Source organism: Ammospiza nelsoni, chromosome 21 (assembly GCF_027579445.1).
Source record: "Ammospiza nelsoni isolate bAmmNel1 chromosome 21, bAmmNel1.pri, whole genome shotgun sequence".
Classification (NCBI taxonomy): Eukaryota; Metazoa; Chordata; class Aves; order Passeriformes; family Passerellidae; genus Ammospiza; species Ammospiza nelsoni.
The window spans coordinates 3,866,179-3,893,040 of record NC_080653.1 but is presented as its reverse complement, the minus strand read 5'-3'; the positions used below and the strand labels follow the sequence as shown (position 1 = coordinate 3,893,040).

At 52.9% G+C, this 26,862-nt stretch overlaps 1 protein-coding gene across 1 annotated transcript in view; it reads right to left on the bottom strand.

Moving 5' to 3' along the window:
* The window catches only part of STX1A (syntaxin 1A), a 68,944-nt gene that overhangs the window by 529 nt on the left and 41,553 nt on the right, over positions 1-26,862 (bottom strand). Inside the window, exons 4-9 of the mRNA XM_059486825.1 lie at positions 13,737-13,811; positions 9,399-9,472; positions 8,601-8,709; positions 3,539-3,612; positions 3,095-3,232; positions 1,307-1,417 (exon numbers count right to left, since the gene is read on the bottom strand). Of these exons, the coding sequence (XP_059342808.1) occupies positions 1,307-1,417; positions 3,095-3,232; positions 3,539-3,612; positions 8,601-8,709; positions 9,399-9,472; positions 13,737-13,811 (581 nt within the window). The remainder of the gene's footprint in view (positions 1-1,306; positions 1,418-3,094; positions 3,233-3,538; positions 3,613-8,600; positions 8,710-9,398; positions 9,473-13,736; positions 13,812-26,862) is intronic.

Genomic DNA, 26,862 nt, shown 5'->3' with positions numbered 1-26,862 from the left:
CCAGGAGCTCAGAATTCCAGTCTGTCCTGCTCCCCTTTGCCCGTGGTGAACCCAGGACATCAGAATTCCAGTCTGTCCTGTTCCCTTTTGCCCAGGGTGGGCTCTGAGCAGCACCTCAGGAGCCAGAAGGGCTCTGGCAGTCCTGGGCAGGGAGACACCCTTGCTCCTGCTTCTGCCCTGAGCTGGCCTCCAGGTCCCCAAGCTGGTACAGGAGCAGGACAGACAGCTGGCACTGTGCTCAGACTCTGACCCAAACCATGACCTTTCCCTATTTTTATTTTGCACAGGCTGTGGCTCTCCCAGCATGTTGCTATCTTATTGCAAAAGCTCCATATTTTCTTGGTGATTTCTCATGGGCAGCTTTTCACAGCACTGACTCTTTCTTCTTCACAGCACAGCTAACAAACTCTAACTCTCTTCACAGCACAACTCACTCTTTCAGCACTCATCTTCATTGGACACAGCTGTGGCCTGCTAAGGGCAGGCTTGCTCCTAATTGGTAATTAGTACAGCTGCAACTCCTCAAAGATGAGATTACTTTCTGCACTATTTTCTTACATTCTATCTCCCCACAACAGCCTGGTCCAGGGGTCCACCTTGTCCCTTTTCCTCCCCCCAGGCAGCACCCCTGCCCTGTGGCTCACTGTCAGCTTTCACACAGTCTGTGCTGGGAGCTCTGCAACCCTCAGGACCTGCTGGCTGCTCCCAGTGGTGTGAGGCAATGAGGTCGCTGGGCACCTGCAGAGTGTGCCAGGCTGCCAGGGGCAGGCACCGAGCCAGCCAGGGCTGTGCCTGGGATGGAGGTGTCAGCAGCGCAGGCAGGGGCAGATGGGCCCCAGCCAGAGCTGCGACTTGTAGCATCCCATGAATTGTCCCCCCTTGGTCAATCCCCAAACCCTCAGCCTGGAAACATTAACTACTTATCACAGAGTCATCCCTCCCAAAGGGAAAAACAGTCTCCCCATGGACTTGGTGTCACAACTTCCTTGGGTTTCTCCTGCCCCTGTCACTGGCTTGGTACCCCTGGAGACCAGGCCCCTCTGTCCCCCCATCCCTTCCCCTTTATAAGCTGCCTGCTCCACGTGGTTCTCCCTCCTTCCCCAGGTTTGTGCTTCAGTGACAGTGTTACTCTGCTGAAATAAACCCTTGCACAACAGCCTTTCTTGCCTCTATCTATCTTGAATGGAGGTTTGACTGCATTGCCTGAACGTTAACTCAGCCCTGCCTTTGGACAGGAGAGGCTTGCTGGGGACAGGGGACAGGCAGCAGCACCGACCACTCTAACACTGCATTTTCAGTGACTCACCCGTCTGGCTTTGCTCTGGTACTTCACGGCCTTTTTGGTGTCGGACACCGCCCTCTCCACGTAGTCCACCGAGTGCTCCACGTTGTACTCGATGCGGTCAATCATCTCTCCCTGCAGGGGGACACAGCCCGCCCGGCCGCGCAGAGCTCAGCTCCCTCCTGCTCTGCCGCTGCCTGCCTCCGGGGGGACGCTGCCCTGCCCAGCAGCCCTGCACGGAGAGAGAACCATCAGCTGCCTGCGGGCACCGCGTTTCCTGCTCTGCACTGCATGCCCCGTCCCAGAGCATCGCTGTGCACAGCCCAGGAGGGAGACGAGCAAGGGTGAGGGACAAGGGAGCTCCCAGCCCAGTCCCTCTGCCCAGTATCCCTCTCTAGCCAACAGTATCTACACCAGCACCACACCATATGCTGCTGGAACAGGAGGCAGGGCACGGAGCAAGGACAGTGCCAGCAGCACCATGGGGGATGCCCAGGAAACCACACACGAGCAGGGACCAGGGACCGCCGCTCCCTTCGCACATGCACCACACCGAGGGCAGCAGGGTCTGCAGCAAGGCCAGCCAGGACTGAAGAGCCCTCCAGGGACCCCTGCCCTGCTCTGCCCCTGCTGCAGGGGTAGGCTGGGGCTGGGGGCTCCTCTGGGTGTGGTGACATGGGTTGGAGTGAGCTCCTCCGGCCTTGTTCACCTCCTTTGGCCCCATCCTGACCAGGCAGGCAAACAGCCACGTCTGAAAGCTGGACAGGGCTGGCAGGAGTGGGAGGTTTGAAGCCCTGCATCCTCCTGGATGACAGGGGGGGAACTGAGGCCACAGAGCCATGGGCTATGAGCCAGCAGCTCTGCAATGCCCATTTCTCACCCTAATGCTGGAGAGCACAGGGAGGACAAACCTTGGGGCTCAGGGGTGCTGAGCATTGAGCCCCACCAGCTGCTCCCTGTCTTGTGTAAAACTGCTGCTGCTTCCTTCTAGCTGTGCCATGCCAGGGCAGAGCAGAGCTGCCAGCCCTGCTGCCTGCCCAGTGCCCTTCTATTCCCAGTACCAGCAGCTCTGAGTTTCTCACCCACAGGACAAGGGTGCTGGCACCGTGTCACCCCCAGGACAAGGGTGCTGGCACACTCTCACCCACAGGAAAAGGGTGCTGGCACCCTCTCACCCACAGGAAAAGGGTGCTGGCACTGTCCAGCCCTCAGAGCAAGGCATGGAATCATGGATCCCCACATATGTCCCCCGCTGCAGACAGGAAGGCCACCAACACCACGGTGCTCTGGTGACCCTTGGTGTCGATCCCAGTGCCATGCAAGCAGCAGCCATGCAGGAGCAGCCATGCAGAGCAGAGCATGCAGCACCAGGGGGCCTTTACCTGCCACTGACGTCTCCTCGGGCCATGGCAGCATGGCAGGCAAGAAGAGGGGTGAGCAATGACACAGGAGCCCGTGCCTGGCTCAAGGGATTGGTGCCAGGGGCTGGCAGCACAGCCCAGGTGCCACCTGAGCTCACCCAGCTGGGCCTGGTGCTCCAGGGAGGGTGAAGGAACCTCCCCCTGCATGGCAGCCACCCCCTGCCCTCCTCCTGAGCCCCTCCCTGAGCCCCCCACCCCACAGACACAGCACCCAGCCCTGGGGAGCCCAGCTCAGCCCCATGGGAGCCATGCTGCTCCTGGATGTGGTTTATTCCTCTCAGCACCCACCCAGGCAGGGGAGCAGTGTTCTCCAGCCTCCCCACCCACCACAGGGAGCCCCCATCACCCTCCAACCCCTGCAGGTGAGCCCTGGGCTGCAGCTTTTCCCCACCTGGCTCTCCACCAGCATGGCCATGTCCATGAACATGTCGTGCAGCTCTCGGATGCTGTTCTCCAGCTTGATGATCTCGCTGTGCCGTGTCTCAATCTCGTTCAGAGCCTGCTTGGTGATGTTTGAGTCCATGATGATCTGCAGACAAAGCAAGGCCACTGAGCACCATGCTCACACCCAGCTCCAGTGGGTCTGAGCACCAAAACTCAATCTGGGGCTGGGGGCACCAAGAGAGGGATGAGCAGGAGCTGCAGGGCCCCTCCAATGACCCAAGCCAGGGGGTTTGCAGCAAGGTGCTGGGATTTAAACAGCTCCAGCAGATCCTCAGGCCACACCTGAGCCCCCAGCCTCTCCCACATGGGCTGTGCTCATTTCTCTGCCCTGAGGCCCCCATGGCAGCACATGCAGCAGCATCCCTGGTGCTGGGGCTGGCTCAGAGCTTACCCCAGAGGAGAAGATGGCCGGGTTGCCGCTCTCCAGCATGTCCTCCAGCTCCTCGCTGGTGGTGGTCCTGCCAGCTGCAACCACACAACACAGGTCAGCCAAGAGCCCCCTGAACCCACCACAGATCCCACAGGCTCCAAGAGAATTCCCCCACGAGTGGAACAGAGCAGAGCTTCCAGCCCCAGGAGCTCACAGGGCAGTTTGGGGGCTGCTCTCTCACAGCCTTGTCACAGACATCTTTCATGGAAAATCATTTCCTTAGGATTTTTCCTCCTGAAAAGCTGAGAGGCCTCAGGAACAAAATGCAAACATTGATTATCTGCTGCTGTGGAATGCAACAGGTGCATCTGTGATTGGCCCATGTTGGATGTTTCTAATTAATGGCCAATCACAGTCAGCTCAGACAGAGAGCTGAGCCACAAATCTTTGTTATCATTCCTATTCTTAGCTAGCCTTCTGATGAAATCTTTTCTTCTATTCTTTTAGTATAGTTACAATGTAATATATATCATAAAATAATAAATCAAGCCTTCTGAAACATGGAGTCAGATCCTCAACAAGACAAAAAGCCCAGAGCATGGAGGAGCAAAGTGAGCCCTAAGGTGGCAGGGAGAGAACAGAGAGAGACAGTGCCCAGGTCACTGCAAACTCTGGGACAGGTGAATGTGAAACCACTGAGGAGACTTCAAGGCACATCCTTGGCCCTGGAATGGCCAGCTGGACACAGTGACCATCCCCAGTGACCATTTCCCAGGGCATGGGGCAGGAGCAGCCCTGCCAGGGTGTGGGGGAAGCTCCCAGGGAAGCCTCTGGTGCCACAGCTCAGTCCCACAGCCCAGCAGACACTGGATGGCAGTCTGTCCAACCCTGCATGCAGATGTCTATAAATAGGGAAGCGGCTCAGGGCTGAAGGAGTCCAATGGTCCATGGCTAAATGAGGGCTCAGCTGGGCTCTCCAGCATCCCTGCACAAGCACCTGCAGAGCCACAGCTGGGGCTCACACTGAGGACAAGGCACCTTCCCCAGCCTGGAGCTGGCTTTTCAACACTACAGACACAAATCCATAAAATTCATGGAGAGATGGGTAATGCTGTCCTGCCCAGCTGTGTGTGAGGTGACAGGTACAATCTGGCCCACCTGGCTGTCACCCAGCTCAGTCTGGCCCTGCCCAGGCTGGTATCAGGATGAGGATTCAGCCACAGAACCCTGCACACTGCATGCCCTCAGAGCTGCTCTAGGTGGGCAGGGTGATGCTGATGGTTATACAGCACAGACACAGCAGTGCCCACACAAGGAGAAGGGAACAGATCCTGAGGGGGCTGTGGGGAGCCCCAGAGGGTGGCTACACCCAGGGCAGTGACTCCACATCACCAACTCTGCCACTGTGCTACTTGCAGAGCCAGGTGTGGTGAGGATGGAGAAACTTGCTGGTGTTGGGGAGCCTGCCCAGAGCACCTGAGAAGTTCCTGCTCTCACACTCAAAACCCAAGTGATTTACTGGCTTTGCTGTCAGAGCTCCCAGCCCTTTCTATCTTTGGGCTCCTCAGCAGGAAACGAGAGCTGAGGATGTTGTGGAGATGTGTGCAGGCACATCCCAGCTGAGCTCTGTCCCAGAGCCTGTGCAGGAGCAGCTGGGGCTGCAGCCCTGCCTGGGACAGCCCAGGCCAAGCAGAGCCCCTGCCCAGGCAGCACTCCTGGTGAAACATCCATAAGCTGTTCCTCGATGTCGCCCTGGTTTTTTAAGATTTTCTAAGCCTTCTGATGTTGACATTCTTGTAGCAAACTCTCTCACACACTTTCTGTAAATAACTCATTGTTTTGAATTCCTTTATGGAGGAAATTTGATGGACTGGTGGTCCAGTGTCATTGGAGAGGTGGCACTGTCACCCTCCAATCCACTGTCACTCTTGGAAAAGTATAAATGTTGGAGTCAGAAAATAAACTTTCCTTTTTCTTCACCTTGACAGCAGCAGTGTGCGCTTGTGTTCTTTCATGTCCTATAGCAACATCTTTGGGTGAGTCTTTTTGCCAGGAAATCTTTTCCACTGTCCTGATGGGGGAATCCAGCTGTGGCAAAGGGCTGTGCACAGGGCTGTGTCCCTCCCCAGCCCAGCTCTGCACCTCTTCTGCAGCAATGAGAAATGCACTTATCTATACCCACACTCCTCCACAGCTCCATCCTGAAGGGAACAGGAGTCCTTGGTGTCAGGAACAGGGACATCTCTCCTAGAGCACACACTGCTCCATGGGGGCTCCTGAGCTGCCCTGTCCCTGCACCCCCAGGCTCTGGCAGGCACTGACAGCCTGGCAGGATGGACAGGGCAGACACAAGAACAACTGTGGCAGACATCTTTTATGAAAAACCCTTTCCTTAGGATTTTTCCTCCTGAGAAACTGTGAGACCTCAGGAACAAAATGTAAACAATGATTATCTGCTGCTGTGGAATGCAACAGGTGCATCTGGGATTGGTCTCATGTGGTTGTTTCTAATTAATGGCCAGTCACAGTCAGCTGGCTCAGACAGAGCCCAAGCCACAAACTTTGGTTATCATTCTTTTCTATTGTATTCTTAGCTAGCCTTCTGATGAAATCCTTTCTTCTATTCTTTTAGTATAGTTTTAACGTAATATATACCATAAAATAATAAATCAAGCCTTCTGAAACATGGAGTCAGATCCTCATCTCTTCCCTCAGCCTGGAACCCCTGTGAACACCATAACAAACAACAATATATCTCCAGGATTGAAGCAGAGCTGCAGAGCCCTCCCAAAATTCAGCAGAAAAACAAGAGGGAGGTTTCTTTCAGGCCTGCATCCAGTCAAGGACAAGGCTGAGTCCTCCCAAGCCTCCTCTCTCAAAGGGAGGCACAGGGATACCTTCAATTGCTGTTCACATGACAAGGCACTCCTGAGCTGTCACTGCAGGGTGATGGTGGCTGAGGGATGAGTCAGGCAGCTGGAGCAGTGACACATCCTGCTTTACAGCAAACTGCCAAGCTCTTGTTGAGCCCCGTGTCAGTCAGCCTTCCCGTGCAGCCCTGGGAGCATCAGGCATCACAAAGACTCATCTGAACAAAGATTAAGGCTTGCACAGCTGTGTCTCCTTCCAGCCCTCCACAGAAATTCCCACAGCACCCAGATTCCCAGAATAATTCCCACAGGTGACCACCAAGGACACCAGGTTCACTCACAGATCTCCTGTCATTGTTCACAGTATGTTGCTGGAGGAGATAAAAAACATCCATTTGGTTCTTAGGAAAAGAAAATTACTAAATTCAGAGCCTTCCATTCTGAGCACAAACCCCACAACATGCCTGAAACTGAGATTATTTGCAAAAATCTCCTTTAATCTCTGCATGGCCTGCCTTCCCCCTTGATTATTCCCGATTACATGTGTTCCTCTTTGCTCTAAACCATCCAGGTACCACTGGCTGCCCAGAAGGACCATCAGGAGAATGTCTTTATAGAGAGGCAGGACTGGACTGCTCCTAAGGGATGGGCTCTGGATGGCTCAGAGATCCCAGTGCCACAGCAGTGCCACCTGGGTGAGGTGCCACAGCCTCACAGGTGTCACCTGATGTCCCCCCTTGGCCACAGCACAATGGCTGCTGAGGTTCCTGCTCCTCCTGTGCAAGGGAGGCCATCAGGAGCAGGGAGTGCTCCCATCCCAAGAATTCCCTTCCCTGTGTCCATGTTTAGCCAAGTTCATCCATGAAGAAGAGCACCCTGAGGAAAGACAAGCACCCACAGGAATCAGGAGATCCTGTGAGCTTCTTTGAATAAAAATTAGCTGCAAACACAGAAGGAATCCCTCTCCTTGTGATCCCTGTGCTCTCTCTGCAGCATTTTGGTATGTAATTTGCTGGATGCCACAGGAATTACATTTTAGGACGTTATTTGCCACAGGAACTCAAGGTCCCACCCCACAGGAGCCGTGTTCCAGCTGCTCCCAGGGGCTCCTGTGCATCCCAGGAGCTCTGCCCAGCTGTGGGGGCATCGTCCTGATTTTTTAAGATTTTCTAAACTTTCTGATGTTGACATTCTTGTAACAAACTTTCTCATACACTTTCTGTAAATAACTTATTGTTTTACATCCTTTTATGGAGGAAGAGAAATTTGATGGATTGTTGGTTTGTCGAGTGTTATTGGAGAGGTGGCACTGCCACCCTCCAATCCACTGTCACTTTTGGAAAACTATAAATGTTGGGAGTCAGAAAATAAACTTATCTATTCTTCTTCACCTTGAGGGCAGCAGTGTGTGTTTGTGTTCTTTTGTGTCCTATAGTGACAGTGGGAGTGTTCCAGATTGCATGGCAAGACTTGTCCTATTACCATCTGTATGGCAAGTGTCTTTTGTCAAGTGGGCAGTTTGCCTTATCTCTCTCTGAGTGATCACACCCAGTTCTCCCTCCAGGGAGACACCTGCTGATAACAGCTATTGAATGTCACTGCATGGCTGATAAGAACTACAGCATCCCATTGGGAGATGTGAGCCCAGAGGGAGGAGCCAAGCATTCCTACCCAGATATAATCCAGAGGTTTTGAGACACCAGCACGGCTTCTCCACTGGATTCCCCAGAGGAACAGCAGCTGCCTCTTCTCCCACTGGATCTTCAGAGGAAGAATCCATCCTTCTCTACAGGATCCCTGCTCCAGCAGAACCACCCCTGACACTGCAGGAGGGCTGCAGCCACAATTCCAATGGGACTGCCACCAACACCCTGACCCACAGGGTGTCAGGTTGGGTTCTGACTCTGGCAGTGTTGGTCCAGTGTACTGCATTGTTTATTTTATCCTTTTATTTTCTTCCCTATTAAAGAACTGTTATTTCCTGCTCCCATATTTGCAGTATCCATTTTTGCCTCAGAGCCCTTAATTTAAAATTTATAGCAATTGGGAAGGGTGGGGAGGGTTTACATTCTCCATTTCAGGGGAGGCTCCTGCCTTCCTTAGCAGACTCCTGTCTTTCCAAACCGAGACAGGAGCAGCTCTGCTCCATGGGGAGTGTAGAGGACATGGCCCACAGAGCCCAGCAGTGCCCCATGGCAGGGTGGGTTACTCACTGATCTCCAGCTGCCGCTGGATCCGGCCCTTGCAGCGCTCCCGGTAGTCGGTCTGCGTGGCGTTGTACTCCGACATCACCTCCACGAACTTGCGGGACAGCGTGGAATGCTGGGGGCACACGAGGGGACAGCAGGCTCAGAGTGGCACTGACATGTACTATGAAAAATCCTTTCCTTAGGATTTTTCTCCTGAGAAGCTGGGAGGCCTCAGGAACAAAATGTAAACAATGGTTATCTGCTGCTGTGGAATGCAACAGGTGCATCTGTGATTGGTCTTATATGGTTGTTTGTAATCAATGGCCAATCACAGTCCAGCTGTCTCAGACTTGGTCAGTCACAAGATTTTATTATCATTCCTTTCCTCCTCTTGCTAGCCTTCTGATGAAATCCTTCCCTCTATTATTTTATATCATTTCAATAGAATCAATTATATATTCTACTCTTTTTTAATGTATTATTTCAATAGAACTCTTCTATTCTTTTATAATCTTGGTGTTTCTCATGGGCAGCACCTCAGAGCACTGACTCTTTCACAAAGCAGCCAACTGACTCCAGTTCCCTTCCCAATCAGCCACCCCACTCTTTTATAGCATCTTTTTCTCATTGGTTACAGCCATGGCCTGTTAAAGTCAGGCTGTTCCTAATCTTTGATAATTGGCCCACCTGCAACTCCTTAGGGGTAAGATTACTTTCTACACTATTTTTATTTTCTTACATTCTATCTCCCTACACAGGCCTCCTCTCCCAGCACTTCTGGGACCCCTGAGCTGCCCCTCAGCTCCCTGTTTAGAGGCTCACCTGGGTTTTCCTTATCCGCAGGTCAGCCGATGACCTGTTCAGCCCCTCCTCTTGTTCGATGCTCTGCTCGATGCCTGAAGGGCACAAGGACACATTAGTTCGTTGTTGGGGTGTGATTTCAGGGTTTACCTCAGAACCTTGGGTCCCTCCCCTGATAATTCCCTCCCAGGTGTATCAGTCACCTCTCCTTTCCACACCCTGACCCCTCTCAGCACTGTCTGTCAATCCTGGAATTCCAGAAAGGATTGGCAGATTCAAAGGATGCCCTCTACCCCTGGGGGGCATTGGGCCATCCAGGTGTCCTTTGGCCCTTTGTCCCTCCCCTCCTGTCCCTGCTTGGTGGCTCCCTGCCCCTTCCCTGCCCCTCTCCCCGGGGTTAAAGGAGCAGCAACCACGGGCTCAGGGAGTTCTGTTGGAGCTGGTGCTGCATTCAGAGGCTGTGGGCCAGAATAAAGCTCTGGATCCAAACCCTCCATCAGAACCAACTCCTTTCCTTCACCATCCCCTTAAAGATTCTCTGCCAGAGGGAAACCTGAGGAGCAGCCCCAGTTATGGGGGGAAGCTCCATCCCAGCACCACCAGAGCTCCTGCAGGCCTGGACTTGTCCCCACGGGCCCAGCTGCAGCACCCAGCCAGCCCAAAGTGTCTGTGGGGTGAAACACCACACACCCAGCCAGCCCAAAGTGTCTGTGGGGTGAAACACCATAGTGCTACTGTTTGGTTCAGACAAGCTCAGGCACGTCCTGTCTGGCTATATTGGTAAATATTCCAATAGTTTGTGCTCTTTGGAGAACAATCACAGAATGATTCAGGCTGTAAAAGACCTCCAAGATCATCAAATCCAACCTTCCACTGATTACCTCAAGCCCATGAAGCCACTGTGCCAAATGCCACATGTGCTCATCTTTGGAACACTTCCAGGGATGGTGACTCCACCATCCAGAGCACCAGCTCCAGTGCTTAACCAAAGGAAGAAGGGATTGCTTGGCAAAGGGACTGTGAAACACTGGATCAAGGAGCAGCTGGGACTGGGCAATTCCCAAATCCTTGACTCCAGCATTCAGCCTGGCAGCAAAGCCCTGGTTCATGACTGCAAAGCACCTGGTGCCTGGCCCCTGGCTGTGATCTGGGGCTGAAAGGGCAGCACTGTCACCCCCAGGCTGCTGAGCCAGGATTTCCACATAAAATCAATGTGGTGCTTAGGTCTGATTGCCAGTCTTCAAACAAATTGGAAAGCTGCTCCCACCAGAGAGGCAGGAGGAGAAAATCCAGAGCTGAAGTGTCTCTGCAAAATACCAAACTTCAAAACTCCTCCAGGGAACCAAAACCCAGCAGCTCCTCCATGTGCCTGGAGTGGCACAAGGAGCACCCACCATGCTGGCAGGAGTGCTGGGCAGCCATGGAGCAGCACAGGGATCTGCCCCTTTAATGAGGAACATTAACTGACATGAAATCCTCAGTGCCCAAAGCCTGAGGCCATGGCAGGGAGGAGCAGGGTCGTGTCCCATGGGGCTGTGGGCTCCAGTGTCACAGACATCTTTTATGAAAAATCTTTTCCTTATGATTTTTTCCTCCTGAGAATCTGTGAGGCCTCAGGAACAAAATGTAAACATTGATTATCTGCTGCTGTGGAATGCAACAGGTGCATCTGGGATTGGCCCATGTTGGATGTGTGTAATTAATGGCCAATCACGGTCAGCTGGCTTGGAGAGAGAGTCCAAGTCACAAGCTTTTCTTATCATTCTTTTTCTATTCTTAGCTAGCCTTCTGATGAAATCCTTTCTTCTATTCTTTTAGTATAGTTTTAATGTAATATATAAAATAATAAATCAAGCCTTCTGAAACATGGAGTCAGATCCTCATCTCTTCCCTCATCCCAAGATCCCTGTGAACATGGTCACACTGTAGGGCTGCCACAGAGCAGGACCAGCAATCCTGCCCCATCCCTGGCAGTGCCCAAGGCCAGGTTAGACAGGGCTTGCAGCAGCCTGGAGTAATGGGAGGTGTCCCTGCCCATGGCAGGGCGTGAAATGGGATTTCCTTTAAGGCCTTTTCCAACTCAAACCATCCCATTATTCCAGGATTCTATGAGCTGCTCCTCAAGGCCAGCTCAGGACATAATAACTCAAAGATTTAGTTTCAGGGGATTATAAAACTTGGAAGAAAGCTCCAATCAGCAGGCTGGCCAGTGTGCAGGGACACACATCTCCACCTGAACCAGCCATGTGAGCTGGTGGCATGTCAGAGCTCAGTGCATCCCTCTGGGTGTCCAGAGTTGCCAGGACCCCTGCCAGGGGGCTCAGAGACCCTGGTACACAGCCCAGAGCACCTGTGGGTTTGATTGTGACCCATGGAGCAAATTACCAGCTTTGTATGAAGACCTGAAAGCCACAGAAGTTTAAGTAGTATAATAATAAAATTATCACTAGGTGAAAAAGTAGATTTTGGGGTTTTTAGAATATGGGTTTTGGGGACAAGATGGAAGGACTTGGGTGTGTCCAGCCTTTCTTCTTCTTCTTCTTCTCTACCTCCATCTTCTGCTGTGATGCTGGCACTTTGGGATTGGTTTAGAGTGGAAGCTCACTGTCTAACATAGGTGATAGGTATTGGGAAGTAATTGTAAAAATTTTTATAGATAAGATACAACAAACAACTCTGAGACCAAAAACTGAAGAATTCTGACTCATTCTTCAAACGTGTGGGCCAAAACAGACACTTTTCATGTGTTTTGGGGCTGCAATAAACTGCAAGATTCCGAGATCTTGGCATCTCTGGGTGGGCACATTGATAAACCTCTTGGCAAACAGCCTTAGTGGCATCTCCAGAGTCTGGCTAAAGACCCCATTCCCAACACTGGTGTCCCAGAGCTCTCAGAGCTCAGCACTTCCCATCCTGGATCAGTCCCTCAAGCCCAGCACAGAGCAGGCTCCTCCTGCAGCAGGGCTCACCCCCAGCACAGCTCAGTGCATTCCATCAGTCCCTCCTGCACACCCACACAGAGCACTCCCATTCCCATGGAATGGCATTGGCACACACTGGGCATTTCTGATAACTAATAAAATCCCATTTTCCCAAGAAGCTGGCAATCAGAATTATGCCCTGCATGAGTAATGTCTGGCCTGAAGAAGTCAGTTTGTTGTCAGCAGCTGTTGTTTTTGATCAGCCCTGACTGTTTTCTGTCATTGATCATGCTGGCCAGGAGGCAATGTGGGACACAGCACAAGCACCAGGCATCTGCTGCTCCAGGTAAACATGACAGCAAAGAGGCTTTTCTGGGAGCAGGCAAAAGCAGCCTGTCCTGCAATCCTTCAGGGTCTCAAAGTCCTTTACAAAACACTGAACAACACACTTATGGAAAAGGATTTTTGTTTTTTTTTAAGACCAAATCCTATCACCAGGGATCCCAGTGTGTCCAGGGCCATGGAATGGATCCCTTGGACTCTGGATTAGATAAGATATCCCTGGCTCTCCTTCCTGGCTCTAGGTGAGATCATGTGTTAGGAGGACAGAGGGAGCATGGGAACAAGGGGTACAGGTCTCCTGGCCCTCACATGGGACATGGCCACACCAGGGGTGACCTTACACAGGGCTCTGGGCATATCTGAGTCCTCCAGGACTGCCAGACTCCCACAAAACCTGGGATTAGTGAGGACACTGCTGCCTTGGGGGAAGCACCAGCTCCTCTCCTACCCCTCAGACACAGCCAGGTCCCCTGCACCAGTGCAAACCAAACCCCAGACAGATGTCCATACCACCACAGGCAAATCCAAGGTGCCAGGGTGACCTGCCCCCTGTCTCAAGATTCTGCCATCCTCTTGGACTCCCTCAGTCCCCTGGGGCCCAGTCTTGGAATTCTGGGTTGTCTGAGTGCTCCAGCACAACCCTGACCATCAGTGGGTTGACAGCCACCTTGCTCTCACACCTCAGAGTCTGAATGACTCCTCCAGTAGTGGAAACCTAGGGTGACATCCTGCAGCACATCCCACAGCAGCACCTCCTCACCCACCCAGACCTGAACAGAACCTTTGGCCAAGCTGGGGCTTGCCCAGGCTCCAAGCCCTGCCAGAGGTGAGGCACAGGACTCACTCAGAGCCCACCAGCTGCTCCTGGCCCCATTCCCTCAATCCTATTCTGGGAATGAGGCACAAGGGGACAAAAAGGGCAAACAAAAGCATCAGGAGGGTACAACAGGGAGGAAAGGTGATGCTGACCCCTGGGAGGATTTCCAGCCTGGGACAGGAGTGCTCCAGGCAGAGCCCACAGCTCCATGCCAGGCTGTTTAGTTTAGTTCAGTTTAGTTTAGTTTAGTTTAGTTTAGTTTAGTGTGTCACCACTCACTCTTTAGTTTGGAGCGCACTTTGTTCGCCGTCTTCTTGATGTCGGACATCAGCTCCTCCAGCTCCTCTTTCGTTTCTGTGGAGAGAGCAAAGAGCAAACATGGGTGTGCTGCAGCCACCACTGAAATCTGCTGCCCTGCAGAGTGTAGAGACCAGAGCTGGGAGCCCTTCAACCCCCTGTCCTGGTTTGAAAAGGAAGTAAATTTTTTGGGAGCTTGTGGTCAAACCAATCAGTGCTGAAATTTGAATATTGGCACCTGGTGTGGCCACTGAGGACATGGATACACCTCTGAGAACGCAGGGGGTTAAAAGCAGAGAACTCCAGAACTCCCCAAACTGGAAGGATTTCCAACCCCTGACTAAAAACACTCCCAATTCCCAGACTGGGAGCACTCCCACATCCAGACTGGGAAAATTTCCACCCCCAGACTGAGATCACTTCCCCAATTCAGACTGGGAGCACTCCCACAATCCAGACTGGGAAACTCCCAAAATCCAAACTGGAAAAACTTCCACTCCCAGACTGGGAGCACTTCCACCACCCCATGCTCCATGCTGGACTCTCCTCACATCCTGAGACCTCCAGCTGCTTCCAGCTCTGGGGCCCCAACACAAGTGTTAAATTTAACAAGAATACAAGAATGAGGTCAGGTTAGACATGGGGAGGAAATGTCAGACCATGAAGGTGCTGAGGCCCTGGCACAGGCTGGACAGGGCTGGGAGCAGCCTGGGACAGTGGAAGGTGTCCCTGCCATGGCAGGAGTGGAACCTTTCAAATCCCCTTCAATCCCTGTGACCCTGTGATCACATCCAGGTTCCTCCCCATGCCCTGAAAGCCGCCAGGATTTGCAGCTGTGCCCCTCAGCAATCTGTGCTTCAGGAACTGCCAGAGCCCCTGGAACAGCAAACCCAGATCAGTGGGACCCCCCTGGGGTCTGCCACTGCAGCTCTCCCTGCTGCCACCCCAACACTCCCTCTTGATTTTGATGAGATCAAGACTTAATTAAATAAAACTTAGTTTAATAGAGCTGAGGCATATTGACTGACTCATGTCAATGGTTCTGATGCCAGCTGCCAGTCATAGGCATAATTAGAAAATCCTGATGATGGGAATGTTCTGGGGGAAGGTCCTATCATTCTGGCAGCTATAAACATCCCCATCCCTGAGCTACAAGCTTCAGCACTACTGGGAAGAGGAGAGAAGGAACACATCTGTGAAGTCCTTCACCCCAGGGTATTTACTGTAGAAGGGCACAAATGCAGTGGTAGAAATAGGACATTTTCAGGTTAAGTTCTCATTTAAGTGACTAATTTTTTTTCCCATTCTTAAAAAAAAAACTTGTAATAATAAGAAATAAAGAAATTACAAGAAATGGTAATGTGAAGTAATTACTTGAAAGAATTTATAGGAAATATAAAAATTTCCAATAACAGGAAAGTAATAGAAATAAAAAACTGTTATAATAAGAAATTAAAAACTGTAATAATAAGGAATTAAAAATTATTTCTTAATAAAGAAATAAACCAGCCTGGGCTGAGTAACTCCCTGCAGCCAGCCAGGCTGGGTAAGCAGACAAGGACCAGGAGAACAGAAGACAGCAGGAGACAAGAGGAGACAGGAGGCTGCCATGGGCACAGGGATGGGCTGGGAGCTGGGATTGTTCACCTGGACAGAGGAAAGCCAAAGGGGTCCCTACTGCTGTGTGAGACCACCCTGCAGGAGGGTGGAGAGAAGCTGGGCCAGGTGTCCTGCTGGTCCCTGCAGGTGACATTCAGCTTCCTACTGAAGTTGGGGGTGCACAGGAAGAGGACAAGCAGTGCTGGGGCAAGCAAAATGCAGATTAGATATTGAGAAGAAAAGTATCCATGATGGTGGTCAAATAGCAGATGCAGAGAGGCCGAGGGATGTCTGTGGGATGTCTGTGGATGTCTGTCCTTATGGATGTTCTGCACAAGGCTGGGTAAAGGCTGGAGGGGACTGGCCAGGGGCCTCCAAGGTCTTTCCCGCCCACATCCACCTTCAATTCTACTGAACAATTTCTCCTAACTCATGCCACGTGCTTTCCCTTCTCCTGTCAGCTCAGGCTGAGGGATCCCTCCTCTGTTCTGCTCTGAGACCTCACCTGCAGACCTGCTGCCAGCTCTGAGTCCCAAGCCCAGGAAGGATGTGGAGCTACTGGAGCAAGTGTAGAGGAGGCCACAGAGATGCCCCAAGGGCTGGAGCCCCCACTGGAGTCAGGCTGGGAGAGCTGGGGGTGCTCAGCCTGGAGAAGAGCTCAGAGCCCCTTCCAGTGCCTAAAGGGGCTCCAGGAGAGCTGGAGAGGGACTGGGGACAAGGGATGGAGGGACAGGACACAGGGGATGGCTCCCACTGCCAGAGGACATGGATAGATGGGATATTGGGAAGAGATTTCTCCCTGTGAGGGTGCTGAGGCCCTGGCACAGGGTGCCCAGAGCAGCTGTGGCTGCCCCTGGATCCCTGGAGCGTCCAAGGCCAGGTTGGACAGGGCTTGACCAACCTGAGATAGTGGAAGGTGTCCCTGCCCATGGCAGGAGGATGAGATGAGATATGAGATGGTCTTGAAGGTCCATTATGAGCTGTGACACGCTGCTGTGAAGCTCCCACTGAGGACACACAGGACAAGTGCAGAGCACAGCCTGTGCTGGCCACTCAGGGACCCAGCAAGGGCCACAGGTGGAAGAGGGGACAGGGAACAGGGCTGGGTGCCTTCCCTCAAACATTTCCAACTGAGCAGCATGAAGAACACTCCTTCTGGCTGGATTTGAGTCACAGGCCGTGTGAGGATTACTTGGCGGCCTGGCAGGCACAGGCTGCCCAGACAATTATTTTCACATGCACTGTGTCTGTTTAAGTGACTCACTGAGATTATTTAACCATCCCCAGCCAGGCACACACAGCCACGGGAAGCTGGAGTACCACAACACTGCTGTGCCAGGGCCAGCATCCCTTCATGCCAGAGGGGCACTGAGGGGGCACAGGGGATGTTCCAGAGCAGGAGCCAAGCTCCCCACATCCCATGGGATGTCTGCTCCATTCCCATTGGCACCGAGCACAGCGAGAGCAGAGATGTCCATGCCCATGGCCACGTGTCCCCAGTCTCTGCTGGGAGGGAGAAGGAGTCTTTGGTCCAAGGTCAAGTCTTAGACTCCTGAGGAGCCCCAGGGCCAGCTGTGACCTGCCTGGGAGGGAGCCCAGGCAGTGCAGGGTGCAGGCAGGGGCACAGACTCCTCCTCCTCCCTCTGCCAACAGCTGATGAGGCCCCTGTCTGACAGAGAGCACACAGCCCAGGCTGGTGACACTGCAGGCAGGAGGGAACAGGAAGGCAGGAACAGGCAGGAACAGGCAGGAATAGGCAGGAGCAGGCAGGAATAGGCAGGAGCAGGCAGGAATAGGCAGGGGCAGGCAGGAGCAGGCAGGGGCAGGCCGGAATAGGCAGGAGCAGGCAGGAATTGGCAGGAGCAGGCAGGAGCAGGCAGGAATAGGGAGGGGCAGGCAGGAACAAGCAGGAGCAGGCAGGAGCAGGCAGGAATTGGCAGGAGCAGGCAGGGGCAGGCAGGAATAGGCAGGGGCAGTCAGGAGCAGGCAGGGGCAGGCAGCAGCAGGCAGGAATAGCCAGGAGCAGGCAAGAACAGGCCGGAATAGGCAGGGGCAGGCAGGAATAGGCAGGAGCAGGCAGGAATAGGGAGGGGCAGGCAGGAACAAGCAGGAACAGGCAGGAGCAGGCAGGAATAGGCAGGGGCAGGCAGGAGCAGGCAGGAGCAGGCAGGAACAGGCAGGAATAGGCAGGAACAGGCAGGAATAGGCAGGAGCAGGCAGGAATAGGGAGGGGCAGGCAGGAACAGGCAGGAGCAGGCAGGAGCAGGCAGGAATAGGCAGGAGCAGGCAGGAACAGGCAGGAATAGGCAGGAACAGGCAGGAATAGGCAGGAGCAGGCAGGAATAGGGAGGGGCAGGCAGGAACAGGCAGGGGCAGGCAGGAATAGGCAGGGTCAGGCAGGAGCAGGCAGGAACAGGCAGGAGCAGGCAGGAATAGGCAGAAGCAGGCAGGAATAGGCAGGGGCAGGCAGGAGCAGGCAGGAACAGGCAGGAGCAGGCAGGAATAGGCAGAAGCAGACAGGAATAGGCAGGGGCAGGCAGGAGCAGGCAGGAATAGGCAGGAGCAGACAGGAATAGGCAGGAGCAGGCAGTCAGGAAGGAGCAGACAGGATCAAGAGCAAGCAGGCAGGAACAGGCAGAAGCAGAAGGGAGGAACAGGCACACAGGAAGGAGCAGACAGGAGCAGGCAAGAGAGCAGGCAGGAACAGGCAGGCACAGACCTCCACCCTCCACAGGTACTGTCACTCTATCTCTCTGGACAGCATGGTGACAGTGACTTTGCTTACAAGGTGCTCAGCCCTTGACTCTTTGCTGGGACTAAGAAAGTTCACCTCAGCAACCTTCAAGTCTTTACTGACAATAACCAACAAACATCATCGAGAAAAGTGCAATTCCAAGCTAATTCCCAGCTGAGTTACCTGGCAAAGATGGAAGGATCTTTCTGGCAAAGATTTAGCTCTTTCAATAAAAAATGAAAGAAGATTCTGGGAACAGTTCCTTGAAGAAAATTAAAAAAAAATAAACCTTTCTTATTTATCTAGGAACTTTCATTTATGAAATGTTGGGTATCTTTTAAAGGTGAATGCAAAGAGGAAGCACAGAGCTGAAAGTCCCACAAGGATCTGATCTCTGGGAGCAAATAATAAGGAATCCTTCCTAGGAACTGTAGAGATTTGGCAAAAACATCTTCCATAGTGTTTCATGGCCTTAAAGCAATGCAAATGAAATCTGTTTTAAGAGGTACCAGAGATGAGATTGGCTAGAAAGATTCTGCACTTGAGTCAGGACAATCTCCAGGGCCAGCACATACTGGGGAATGGATGGATGATGGATAGGGGATGGATGGATGGATGGATGGATGGATGGATGGATGGATGGATAATGGGTGGATGGATGGATAATGGGTGGATGGATGGACGGATGGATGGATGATGGATGAGAGATGGATGGATGATGGATGAGAGATGGATGGATGGATGGATGGATGGATGGATGGATGGATGGATGGATGGATGGAGAGCAGCTCCATGGAGAAGGACTTTCTAGCTGAAGTCCCATTTCCCAAAAGAGATCTGGGACATCAGTGACCTCTGTACAGTCCTTCAGTTCCCAAAGGCTGACATTTATTCTTGGAAACAAAACTCAAGAGTTTCACATTGCAACTTATTGATTCAAGCTGTGGGAAACAAGAACAAAAACATCAGATGCTGACTCAACCCTTCCTAATTTTCTAGAATTTTTTTCAACTCTGACCAACACAACCATTTGCAGCAGGTATGACAGAATGGGGAGCAGGCAGAGGGGGACAGGAGAGAACTGCTCAGCCCCTGCATTCCACCCTCAGCAGGGGCACCCAAATAAAACATAAATAATAAAATAAAACAAAAATAAAATAAACATAAAAATATTATAAACAAAAAAATAAAAAATAAAACAAAATTCATGCAAGAAAAGGGCAGTGGATGGCTGCTCCCACATGCTGCAAATGTGCCCATCTGTCAGAGCCTCTCAGCCCTGCAGCATCATCCCAAAGCTGCTCTCCTGGAGCAATCAGCTGGCTGATGAGCAAACACTCCTTCCCTGCCCATGGCCTTCTTCTGCCTTGCCCATGGCTCTCCTTCCATTCATCCTGTTAGCTCCAGGGCAGCACTACAGAAACCAATCCTCCACTGCCTGCTCCCACTCTCCCACACACAAACCCCTGGCAGCTCCAGGATGGACACAGGGCCCTTGAGATGCAGTGCTGGAGCTCACATGGACCAAATCTGCCCCAGCCCTCCCACACACACTGAGGGCACAGGTACCAACTAAAGCTCCTCAGCTCTGTTTTTACAACACTCATTGTCTTACCCTCCTTAGTTCTCCCAATCGAACCCTACTTTGAATACTCCATTGTTTTACTCAGAAGCAAGGTCAGTTTAATCAGTCAATAATTACCCAGCTCATTCCCTCTCTCTTTAGAATCAATGCTCATCTACCTCCCAAGCTCCCAGTGCCCACTAGGAATGCCAGAAATTATTGGAAATCAACACTAATGGCAAAGGCACCGTCTTACTCAGCTCCTGGAAAACTTCCCAATCAATACCTTCAGGCAGACTGAATCCAGCAGTGCCTATTTTTGGTATCAACTGTTTAGCAACAAACTGATTTACTGCTGGAATGTTGGAATTTATTCAGCATAAGATAAATAATGTACTTCCCAAAAAAAAAAAAGGGAAGTATCTCCCATATGTTTGTGTCCTTTCTGCATTATTCTCCCATTTTCCCTTTACTTATGCACCAAAATAGTTGAGAGGTTCTGCTCTTCTTTAAGCATCTCAAGAAAACTTCAGCTTGTCCTCCAGGCCACTGCTGGTGGGTTTTCTGGCTCCCTGTGACCCTCAGCTCCAGTTTCTGTGACACTGGGAGAAGGTGGGAAAATATTCTCCCCCTCACCACCCATGGGAGAACACAGGCAAATGTAAATCCATGGCAAGTGAAACTCCAGGAGTAGGAGGCACAGAGAAGTGGTAAGAAACACTGAGGCCTGCAGGGAGGATAAAGTGCTTTAAATTTATTCTGTGAGCACTTGATACCAAGGAGCAAGACAGGACCATCCAGATGATTGGGTGACCCTGCTACTGAAGGGTCCTGCCCTTGAAGGGTCCTTCTCCCAGGCTGTGACAAAGATATTTCACACTTCATCCAAACAAATGTTTCTTCCAGGTCTGAGGAGCACAATCTAGGCTGAATTTGGGATCACAGACAAGCAAATGCAATTCTGTAGGGTTTGAACTGGTCTCGTAAACAGAGATGTCTGGAACAATTTAATTCCTTTTTATCCCAAGCTTTAATCACAGGATCAATGGACTCACAGGGTGGTTTGGGTTGGAAGTGACCTTCAAAGGTCATCCAGTCCAACCCACTGCCATGGGCAGGGACACCTTCCACTGGACCAGGTTGCTCCAAGCCTGGTCCAATGTGGCCCTCAACATTCCAGGGATGGGGAAACCACAGCTGCTCTGGGCACCCTGTGCCAGCCCCTCTTGGTCTGACATTTTTCCCCCATGTCCAAACTAACTCCACCTTCAGCTCAACACCATTGTCCTGTGCTGGGACCCCAGAGCTGGAGCAGCTCCAGGGTGTCTCAGAGCAGAGGGGGAACATCCCCTCCCTGTCCTGCTGCCCTCAGTGCTGAGGGTGAGCCCAGGAGACATTTGGTTTCCTGGGCTGCCAGTGCCCATGGATAGCTCAAACCCCATTTGTCACCCAGCAGAATCCTCCAGTCCTTTCTGTATCCATGTATCCATGTATCCATCCATCCATCCATCCATCCATCCATCCATCCATCCATCCATCCATCCATCCATCCATCCATCCATCCCCCAGTCTGTCCTGGCCCTGTGGATTGCCCCAGCCCAGATTAGGACCTTGCTTTGGACCGAGTTCACCTCCCTGAGGCTCTCCTGCTTTTGGCAGCATTATTCCCATACTTCAGTATCCTGAGGCCCTTCACCCATCCCTCCCCAGCTCCTAGGACACCCCACAGCTCTTCCCAACATCAGACTCAGCCCAAATGCTGGATTAAATTGTTCCAGATGAGAGAGTGGGTCTCTGCCCATGAGGAGCCCCATGACTGAACATCCCAAAGGATGAGATGGAGGGAGGGCCTGATGGAGGGACTCAGGAGGAAGGAATGTCCCTCACCCCTGCACAAGGTGACCCTCAGTGAGCCCACTTGGACAGACAGACACAGGGCTTTGTGCAGGAAGGAAGCCAGCTGGGGAATTGTGGAGAGGTTATTTTTAGAGTTGCATATTTCCATTGTAAAGAGCAAGTATTACCTCTGGCTGAAAACTTTTTATAGCACTGGCAGAAAAAAACTGACCAGAAGCAGTCCTACCTCCCAGAGCTTCAGCTGGGAATGCCCTTGAGATGCTGCAATTGGTACCCAAAGCACTGAGTGTGAAATAAAGACTCAAAATGCACCCACAAAGAATGCAGACACCTGAATGTGCTGAATCCAGATTTTTTCCTTAACAAACAAGACACAAACCAAAAGAAAACAATGAACCAAACAAAAAACCCCACCTAAAAAAAAAAAAAAAAAAAAAAAAACCTAAAAAAAAACAACTAAAAAAAAACCCAAAACAAAAAAGAGCACTATTTATGTTTTTAAAAACTGACTGAAGTACAGGGAACTGTTATTTGATTGAAATTGTCAGGTCTCAGCAAGGACAACACACAGGCAGGTCACAGTAGCTGGGAAGGGCTTTAAGGACATCCTGCAGTCACTGTCACCTGCAGTCACTGTCAGCTGCAGCCACCATCCCTGCACATTGCTTGTCTGGCAGCTTCTCCAGACTCCACTAACTCAAGGAAATGGGATAGCCCAAAATTCTGAGTTGGAAGGAAGGTATAACCCTCAGGTTGCCCTGTAAATTTGAGAGATCCTGTGGCTTATTCTCAGGGAAAGGTCAAAAAGGGAGAAAAATCCACCTCACAGTGCTGGGTACTTGTTCAGGGATCTTTTCATAGAGCCATGGACTTTTAGGGTGGTGTGGGCTGGAAGGGACCTTAAAGCTCATCTCATTGCAACCCCCTGCCATGGCAGGGACACCTTCCACTGTCCCAGGCTGCTCCAAGCCCTGTCCAGCCTGGCCTGGAGCATTTCCAAGGATGGGGCAGCTACAGCTGCTCCGGGCACCCTGTGCCAGGGCCTCAGCACCCTCATGGTACAACATCTCCTCCTGATGCCCAGCCCAACATTTTTTGCAGCCAATGGCAGCAGCAAGGCAGGGTTTGGTGCATCCATCCCCACCTGTACGCCCAGCTCCAAGCACAGGAGTGAGCCAGCTCTGAGCCTGCATGTGAGTTACATGTGCTGGGCCCTCTCCCATGATCCCCACCCCAAGGCTGACTCACTGCCTCCATCTTTTGCTTGTTAATTCACCAAAATCAGAAACAACTTGTTCCTGATGCAGCTCTGGAGCAGGGAAACACACCTACCATGGGCTGGGGACCTCCCTCCCCCAGCAGGTTGGGCAGGCTCTGACCAGGCCCCCCAGCACGGAGCTGTGCCCAGAACCTCCCCATCCATCCACCCTGCACCCTCCAGGTGCTGCCTGGGGGCTGTGAGCCATAGGGGTCACATGCCATGTGGGTCACGGGGGCTGTGTGCCATAGGAGCTGCGTGACATGGGACCTGTGTGCCAGGGGAGCTGTGTGCCACAGGGGCTGTGTGCCATGGGAGCCACATGCCACGTGGGATTGTGTGCTGTGGGAGCTGTGTGTCACAGGAACTGTGTGCTAGAGGACCTGCACGCCATGGGGATCTATGTGCCATGAGAGCCCTGTGCCAGGGAAGCTGTGTGCCAGGGGAGCTGCAGAAGCCCTGTGCCATGGGAACTGTGTGCCAGGGGAGCTGCCTGCTGTGGGAGCTGTGTGCTGGAGGAGCTGTGTGCTGTGGGAAATGAACAGTTTGAGAGCTGTCTGCCTTGGGAGCTGTGTGGGAACTGTGTGCTGTGGCAGTAATGTGCTGTGGGAGCTGTGTGCCATGGGAGCTGTGTGCCACAGGAGATACGTGCCAGAGGAGCTGCGTGCCATGGGAGATGTGTGAAATTGGAGCCATATGCACTGGGAGCCGTGTGCCACAAAACTGTGTGCCATGGGAGCTGTGTGCTGTGGGAGCTGTGTGCCATGAAAGCACATGCATGGGGAGCTGTGTGCCAGAGGAGCTGTGTGTCACAAGAGCTGTGTGTCACAGGAACTGTGTGCCAGAGGAGCCGTGTGCCATGGGAACTGTGTGCCATGGGAGTCACATGCCACATTGGGCTTGTGAGCTGTGGGAGCTGTGTGGGAACTGTGTGCTGTGGGAGGTCTGTGCCACAGGAGCAGTGTGCCATGGGAGCCGTGTGCCACAGGGGCTGTGTGCCATGGGAGCTGTGAGCTGTGGGAGCTGTGTGCCACAGGAACTGTGAGCCAGAGAAGCTGTGTGCCATGGGAACTGTGTGAAATCAGAGCCATATGCACTGGGAGCTGTATGCCACAGGAGCTGTGTGCCATGTGAGCCCTGTGCCATGGAATCTGTGCACGATGTGAGCCCTGTGCCAGGGCTCCCAGTGCTCTGCAGGCATATGGGAGCTGTGAGCCATGGGAATCTGTGTGCCATGGGAGCTGTGAGCCAGAGGAGCTGTGTGCCATGGGAGCCACATGCACCTGGAGCTGTGTGCCATGGGAGCCCCGTGCCAGGGCTCCCAGTGCTCTGGAGGGGTGTGGGAGCTGTGAGCCATGTGCACTGCCCCCCACAGTCGTGGCAGTGCCCAGCAGTGCCCAGCATTGCCCGGCAGTCCCTGGCAGTGCCCAGCAATGCCCAGCAGTCCCTGGCAGTGCCGACGTGCTCCCTGGCACGCTCGCTGCAGCTCCCTCTCCTCCCCAGCCCGGCGGCAGCGCAGCGTCACTGCTGTGTCACCGTCACTGCTGTGTCATCATCATCATCATCAGTGCCTCCTCCCAGCACTCAGCCATTCACTGCAGGGGAATCTCAGGAATTCACTGCAGGGAAATCTCAGGAATTTGCTGCAAGGAAATCTCAGCCATTCACTGCAGGGAGATCTCAGGGATTCACTGCAAGGGAAATCTCAGGGATTCACTGCAAGGGAAATCTCAGGAAGTCAAGGCAGGGAGATCTCAAGAAGTCAAGGCAGGGAAATCTCTGGAATTCGCTGCAGGGAAATCTCTGGAATTCGCTGCAGGGAAATCTTCTTCATCCAGCAGATGTGGGGACAGGGAATCCCAAAAGCAAGCACACCACCCAGCCTTGCTTTCTTCCCTCTTCCCCACTCCAGTTTTCTCTCAGTGTCCTTGATCCTTGCAGGCCAGGTGACCTCTGACAGGGGGAGGGAGGAGGGAGAAAACCCAAGCACATCTTTAACAAGAAAGATGAAATCACACAATGGAATGAACAGAAAATAACAGAAATGCTACAAATTCCTTCAGAACAATGCAAGGATGGCCTGGGCTGGATGGGAGGGGGGAACAGGATGGATGCAGGGCTGGCACTGCACAGAACACCTGCCAAGGGCTCACTCACCCTGCCCAGCCCTAGCACAGGCAATATTTCAGTGTGCTGTCTCCTGGTGCTCCCCTCAGCTCTCCCACTCTCTCCCAGCCCCAAACCCCTGCAGCTCCCCCAAACCCTCCTCCCCCCTCTCATGCTGGATCCTCTTACTGTCTGTCTCCTTTAATTATGGCTCCATCTTCACACTCTGCAATTCACTCTCCTCTGCCAATTCATTCTCCAGATTCCTTCCTTTGCAGGATTTGCCTTCCCCATTCCCTCCAATCCTGAGTGCAGTTTTAGGCATTTCATACCCAGAGATGGGGAAGGGTCTGGAGCACCAGGAGGGGCTGAGGGAGCTGGAGGGGCTTATCCTGGAGAAAAGGAGGGTCAGGAGGGACCTTCTGCTCTCTCCAAGTCCCTGACAGGAGGGTGCAGCCAGGTGAGAGTCAGGCTGTGCTCACAGGGAACAAGGGACAGGACAAGAGGAAATGGCCTTAAGCTGCACCAGGGGAGATTTAGGTTGGATTTTGGGGAATATTAGTTCCTAAAATGCTGTCAAGTCCTGGCACAGCTGCCCAGGAGCCACTGATGGGTTTAACACAGCCATGGGTGTGTGTCCCACGCTCAGAGCACAGGGCAGTGTCCCACTGCACACATTGCAGCACTGTGGCCCAGCTCTGCCTGCTCCCTCCTGACATTTCAGCAGCTCTGTGGGAGCTATTTTGGTCTCTGCCAAGGGCAGAGCTCTGACACAGGCAGCAGAGGCAGGGGGAGGCACTGGGGATGCAGGAGAAGGCTCCCAGACAGAGCAGCATCAGCAGCCATGTTTGGAGCCCACTGCCCTGCACTGCCCACACAGGCTGCTGAGTGAATGGGGGGCTTTGCTTGCTGAACTCCAGGAAACTCCCCAGAGCTGTCCTGGAGGAGGCCATGGAACCACCCCACACAGGGAAAGCTGCCCTGCCAGCCCCCTGCCATCAGACACAGCAGGATCTGCACACCCCAGCCTGGCCAGGCAGAGGGGAGCAGGAGCAGCTCAGCAGAGCACCAGGAGCCTGCACAGCCCTTCAGGGAATCACAGCACCAGGGATGGGTTTGGGATGGAAGGGGCCTTCAAAGGGATCCAGTCCAACCCCTGCCAAGGGCAGGGACACCTCGTGCCATCCCAAGGTGCCCCACCCAGCCTGGCCCTGGACAATTCCAGGGATCCAGGGACAGCCACAGATCCTCTGGGCAACCTCTGCCAGGGCCTCACCTCCCTCACAGGCAACAATTTCTTCCTAACATCTAATCTAATCTAATCTGATCTCCCCTCCTTTAGATTAAAACTGTTCTCCCTTGTTCTGTCACTATTTGCATGTAAAAAGTCACTCTCCCTCTTTATTTTTAAGCCCCCTTTAGGCTGGAAGGGGCTCTAGGTTCTCCCCAAAGCCTTCTCATCTCCAGGCTGAACACCCCCAGCTCTCCCAGCCTGTCTCCAGAGCAGAGGGGCTCCAGGCCTTTGATCCCTCCACATTTCCCTGTGGAGGAGCAGGTCAGAGAGCACAGCTCACCAGCAGGAACATGTGCCCGCCAGGAACATCTCACCCCACCAGGAACACATCACTGCCAGAAACATCTCCCCACCAAGAACATCTCACCCCACCAGGAACATCTCCCCACCACCAGGAACATCCCACCCCAGCAGGAACATCTCCCCACCAGCAGGAACATCTCCCCATTACCAGGAACATCCCACCACCAGGAACATCCCACCACCACCAGGAACATCTCCCCAGCAGCAGGAACATCTCCCCCCACCAGGAACATCTCACCTTACCACCAGGAACACCTCCCTCCAAGGAGGGAGAAACATCTCCCCACCAAGAACACCTCATCACCAGGAACATTTCACCCCCAGGAACATCTCCCCACCAGGAACTGATCCTAGAGCAGCTCAGGGCACAGGGGCAGCCATGTGGGGCTGTCC